Source organism: Papaver somniferum, unplaced genomic scaffold, assembly GCF_003573695.1.
Source record: "Papaver somniferum cultivar HN1 unplaced genomic scaffold, ASM357369v1 unplaced-scaffold_41, whole genome shotgun sequence".
NCBI classification, from domain to species: domain Eukaryota; kingdom Viridiplantae; phylum Streptophyta; class Magnoliopsida; order Ranunculales; family Papaveraceae; genus Papaver; species Papaver somniferum.
In genome coordinates this window covers 1,401,849-1,407,765 of record NW_020646638.1, presented here as the reverse complement: position 1 = coordinate 1,407,765, position 5,917 = coordinate 1,401,849, and the positions used below count along the sequence as shown (strand labels likewise).

Sequence of the window (5,917 nt, the reverse complement as noted above, 5' to 3'; positions counted from 1 at the left end):
TTTTTCGTCTTGCATGTTCCTTGGATATATATATGATTATATGGCACATGAAAATTATGGACACTTGTTTCAATTATTAATGGTATTACGAGGAAAATAATTTGATGTGTTGGGTTAGCTACATTAAGTAATCATGTGGGTCCAAATTCTAGTTGATCGTGGAAGTGCTTTAAAAGAAAAAAAAAAGTAGTTGCTCTAAAATCAGGTATATGAAAGGTGAAATTTTGAGTAGAATATCTAAATTTGGGTATTTGGATAGTATCTTTTCAATCTTTGGGTATTTAAACCTTATTTATTTTTGTATGTCTTTTTGGCCCAGGAATTCAATTATAAGGGTTAATCAACCAATTTAGGGTTGTCAACTTAACAATTTTTACGGCTGAAACTGCCCAAAATATGTGAGAACAGTGAGCCGTAATTCTGACCTAACACCAATAATCACGGTTTAGGGGGGTATTTATTATATTTTCAAATGGGGCCCATTTGAAATTGCCCTTAGTAGATTGAATAACAATTTGAAAGAAGTCTTATGACAAATCCACATAGTGAGACACTCTGTTAGAAAAAAGAATGCTTCACTAGCTGTTGTACATAAGCTATTAGACAAGAAAATCACTTAATTTGGTATTTGTTGGTGGACGTATAAGCTTGTTGGATACTTGGATGGGTATGTGAGCTTAATATGCAAAATATACAAAGATTTCAGAGACTTTGAACCGAAAACGTGTCGTTCAAAAATTAGAACAAATATATATGAATGGAGGACCACCACTACCACCAAACATGCATTAGACAAGATAGATATAGGATTGACTACTGAGAAGATTATAGATCTTGAAAGACAGGGACTGGATCGGTTAATTTTAACCCCTGGCAGTTTTCAGTTTGTCAAATGAATCAACCACAAGCTTGAATAACCTAACAACTTTTTATTTTATTTGTGTGAACCAGTAAGTAACCTAATAATTTTTAAGACTCGGTTACATGGATACTTATACACAAACCTGTCTATGTTTTAGAGACGGAGGCAGTAATAATTTAGCTAGCTAGGGGGTTTTGATGCGGTCCTTGAGCGTTGATAGTAATGAACAGAACAACCTACTAAGTGGGTTGAGCAAGAAATCTGCAGAATCGTTATCCCAGGAGGTACTTATGGCTCGTTTCTAGATTTCTTTTGACCGGCACATCCTACACGAAACAAGTCAGAGCATGATATTTTAGTCTAGGACCATCCAGTCCCTGTGTGTCTGTCTGACTGACCCAGTGACCATAATGGCAAGTAGTAGCCAATGATCGGTCCTTCACCAAAGCTGGATATCATCATTTATATATGCTGCTATTTACGACCATTGCCTTTCACGTGCCCAACAGCACAGCAAATCAAGGTTGTGAAAAAAAACAAAAATATCCAACAACTCTTTAACCACTTAATTTGGACAAGTAAGTACAGTAAGTACACTTAACCAATCATCTCTGTATACTCTTTGTTCATGAATCGTGCAACCGTACAGCTGTTTAGCTGATTCAATTAAATTATCTTAGTCTGCATTAATCTATCTCGATCACATTCATATATAGTGAACAGAATAACAGTCTGAAAACTCTAAAGTAAACTCTCTGGTCTGGTATGGTCTAGTAATAGTAGATGCATATATCAATGCAAGCCGAAAGCTGTCCGTCTTACTATTATACTATATATATATATCTCCATTCTCAAATCTTTAGCTTAGCTAGGGATTGCATATTGTCTAATGACTTTTATCCTCTCATTCAGACAAGATCATGGTAATGGGAATAAGCTTAAACAAGATCTTACTTAGTAATTGATGCATGCACATAGTTTAAAACTGGCCATGTGGTTGTACTTGGGAAATTCAATGTACGGAAATAAGGCTGAATGTTCAAGAACTAATTTTATTTATTTTAGCCAGGCATGTAAATTCAATTTAAGAAAAACTTGGAATAATTACAAGGCGCGTAAGTTTGATTTGATATTACCCATGGGCCAAAAGTCGAAATCAACAATACTTATTTCGTGTATGAATGGTCTTCGTTATTGAATTCTTCCTCCAACTCTTATTTATTCATTCAAGGGATAATTTTCAATGAAAACCTTATTGCAAGGCATGCTTTAGAAAGAATACAAAGTGGAAAATAGTATAATTTTCTAAAATTTTCAAAGCTAGTTTGACTTAATTCATTTTCCTTGTTTTCATTTAAAGCATTAGCATTAGAATCCCGGTATTATATAAACAACCCCAGAAGGGTTAAGCCTCTACACACACCATTCTCTCTCTCTCTCTCTCTCCCTCTATCTCTCTAGCTAGTTTTTGTGTACACTAAGCATCTCAGTTTAAGCTTATTAAAGATTGATTTAAGTAATACACAGAAATGACAGATGTGTTGAGTGAAGAACAGACTTTAGAGTTTCAAGAAGCTTTTTGCTTATTTGACAAAGATGGAGATGGTATGTGCAAATACATATGTGTGTGTTCTTCTAAGTCTTTCAACCAAATTTAAATTTTTGTTTTTTGTAATCTTCTTTTTAGAGATGGGTTTTGATAACTGATTATTGCACTGCAGGTTGCATTACAATCGAAGAGCTTGCGACGGTAATCCGATCAATGGATCAAAATCCAACAGATGAAGAGCTGCAAGAAATGATGAGAGAAGTAGATGTTAACGGGAATGGAACCATTGAATTCGTAGAGTTCTTAAATATCATGGCAAGAAAAATGAAGGTCAGTTATGTTTTTCTTAACCTTACTCAACAGTACACTTAAAATTCAATTAGTTAAAGAGATATTTAGATAAATATGATTAATACTTGATCAATTATAAATGACAGGAAGCTGATGCTGAGGATGAGCTGAAAGAAGCCTTCAAAGTATTTGATAAAGACCAAAATGGTTATATTTCTGCTAATGAGGTTAGTCATATATGTTCAATGGCCGATAGTGGTAGCCGTTGTGGTGCATCTAAATTTTTTCCATTTGGCACTACGACTCCCTTAAATTTTTATGTTGATTATAATTTGCTCCTTTTTATGTTTTTTCTATATGAATGCAGCTAAGGCATGTCATGATCAATCTTGGAGAAAAACTAACGGATGAAGAACTGGAACAAATGATTAAGGAAGCTGATTTGGATGGTGATGGTCAAGTCAATTATGATGAATTTGCAAGAATGATGATAGCCGTTTGATTAAACATTTGGTCAAACTATATATTAATGTCTGATTAAAGAAAATTATTATATCACCATATTTTTGTTTGAACATTTCTTATTTTTGTATGAATTTTCTTCTTAGCTTCTTTCTATTTGATATTTAGTGAGCTGGTATCATTGACTTATCATAGTTGTTGGTTACTCAAAATCACTTTACCTATTTTTGAAACTTTATTTCAATACAAAGGACCAATATTTATTTCAACAGGCAGCGTGTTCGGAAATTTTGTTTGTTAGACCGAGTTACATTCACATTAAACTCTCACATGTACGATGTGATGCAACTATTTCTCTATTTAATCCGATAAAGATATGTTTTTATGATGTTACACCGTATCGTCTGAGACACACATACACCTGTGTTTCAAGTGATTCTAAACTGCCTCCTTTATTATCGGTTTTAATGCAAAAGGACATCACTAGGGTTTTACAGTGTTTACAAGCACGGTAATCTTCCCTAATCATATTTAGCTTTTCAGCTGGAATGTTATTTAGAAAAACAAAAGCGGAGTGTCATTCATAAAAAGAAAAGAGAATTTATATTTTCTAGCAGATCTCCGTTATATAACATATCATTGCATTGCAAGTTTTCTTCACATTTGTAAGAGCATTGCTCGGTTAAACTCATGAGTTCCTGGTATAATGGTATGTCAAGTATGGAACTATCAAATATAGGTGCCAAAACCATATACATAACTTGTACTACTAGAGTCAACTTCGGAATATCCAATTACCCCTGAAGGTTGAAGACATGAAGACCAAAGAATACACAAAGATATTTTACTTCAACAACGGTTAGCAGATGAAGATTGATTTTGTTCCTATGATTATCTCCCTCTTTATCTTAATTCTATTTATTGGCGAATAAAATTTTGACTTTAGTGTGAGAGACTTGACCATTATTGATTGGTCAAAGTGCCGAAGAATGCGTCCTGCAGTACTCGACAAAGGTTTCAGAATATGGTTTCAAACTAAAGGCCAAAGGGTTGGGTTTTGTTCCTCTATGTATAGTTTTCGAAAACTAAAACATAGGTATTTTCGCTTTTTTCTATGGAAGTTTCAAAAATTGGAATTTGGAGTATTTTCAATCTTATATGTTAAGGTTTTGGAAACTACTTCTTTTTGTTTTTGAGCCTGCGGCTTAAAGTTCATTCCTCTATGCTGAGGTTTCAGACACTATTTCTTGTTGGTTTCGGAAACTGTATTATTGGACGCAACTGTTTTTAGTTTTCAGAATCATTATATCTGAGTGATTTGAAAACTACGGTCAAAAAGTGACCAACGGTTACTTTTGTCATGTTTCAATTATTTCCATCTGCATCCAAGGAAAATTTTTAAACCATATTTGACGATTTTAGACACGTTAGAAAAGGATCCGATCATTTCCACTTAAGGTATATTTTGTCTTGTTATTGCAAGCAAGGTATTGAAATCATGACTCCTGACGATCGAATCTTATGTTGAATTGCGATTCGAAGATTCATGGTAAAATTGTAAAACTGTTTATTTTCAGCTGGAATGTTATTTAGAAAAACGAAAGTGGAGTGTCATTCATAAAAGAAAAGCGAATTTATATTTTCTAGTAGATCTCCGTTATATAATTTATCATTATATTACAAGTCTTCTTCTCATATGTTAGAGCATTGCTTAGTTGAGCTCATGAGTGCTGGTATAATGGTATGTCAAGTATGGAACTATCAAATATAGATGCCAAAACCATATACATAACTTGTACTACTAGAGTCAACTTCGGAATATCCAATTACCCTTGAAGGTTGAAGACATGAAGACTGAAAAATACACAAAGATATTTTACTTCAACAACGGTTAGTAGATGAAGATTTATTTTGTTCCTATGATTATCTCCCTCTTTATCCTAATTCTATTTATTGGCGAATAAAATCTTTCCTTTAGTATGACAGACTTGACCATTAATGATTGGTCAGAGTGCCGAAAGAATAAGCCAATAAAATTGCGTCCTGCAGTACTCGACAAAGGTTTCGGAATATGGTTTCAAAAATTAAAGTCCAAAGGGTTGGGTTTTGTTCCTCTATGTATAGGTTTCGAAAACTAAAACATAAAGGTATTTTCATTCTTTTCAATGGAAGTTTAAAAAATTGAAACTTGGAGTATTTTCAATCTTATCTGCTAAGGTTTTGGAAACTACTTCTTTTTGTTTTTGAGACCAAGGCTTAAAGTTCATTCCTCTATGCTGAGGTTTCAGACACTATTTTTTGTTGGTTTCGGAAATTGTATTATTGGACACAACTGTTTTTAGTTTTCAGAACCATTATATCTGAGTGATTCGAAAACTACGGCCAAAAAGTGACCAACAGTTACTTTTGTCATGTTTCAATTATTTCCATCTGCATCCAAGACAAATTTTTATACACAATTTTTAAACCATATTTGGATATTTTAGATACGTTAGAAAGGGATCCCATCATTTCCACTTAAGGTATATTTTATCTTGTTATTGCAAGCAAGATATTGAAATCATGACTCGTGACGATCGAATCGTAAGTTGAATCGCGATTCGAAGATTCATGGTAAAATTATAAAATAGTTTATTTTAACTTGTATCAATGTTTGTAGATTTAAAGAAATGTAATGTTGGCCTTAAATATAGTGATAAACATCTAAAATTTACAAACAATCATTATTGTCAGTTTGTTGCCTTTTCGAATAA

At 33.2% G+C, this 5,917-nt stretch overlaps 1 protein-coding gene across 1 annotated transcript; it reads left to right on the top strand.

The window, feature by feature from the left end:
* The first annotated feature begins 2,125 nt into the window (after positions 1-2,125).
* Positions 2,126-3,433, top strand: LOC113342475 (calmodulin-like protein 11). The gene is made up of 4 exons (XM_026587023.1): positions 2,126-2,467; positions 2,584-2,741; positions 2,849-2,929; positions 3,070-3,433. The coding sequence occupies exons 1-4, from the start codon at positions 2,392-2,394 to the stop codon at positions 3,202-3,204; spliced, it is 450 nt and encodes a 149-aa protein (XP_026442808.1). The 5' UTR covers positions 2,126-2,391; the 3' UTR covers positions 3,205-3,433.
* The last annotated feature ends 2,484 nt before the right edge of the window (positions 3,434-5,917 follow it).

What these genes read in the sequence shown, in the direction of transcription:
- LOC113342475 (XM_026587023.1), top strand. Translation starts at nt 2,392, where the DNA reads ATGACAGATGTGTTGAGTGAAGAACAGACTTTAGAGTTTCAAGAAGCT. An exon ending in ATTTGACAAAGATGGAGATG is followed by an intron (nt 2,468 to 2,583) that starts GTATGTGCAAAT and finishes ATTGCACTGCAG; the next exon opens with GTTGCATTACAATCGAAGAG. An exon ending in TCATGGCAAGAAAAATGAAG is followed by an intron (nt 2,742 to 2,848) that starts GTCAGTTATGTT and finishes TATAAATGACAG; the next exon opens with GAAGCTGATGCTGAGGATGA.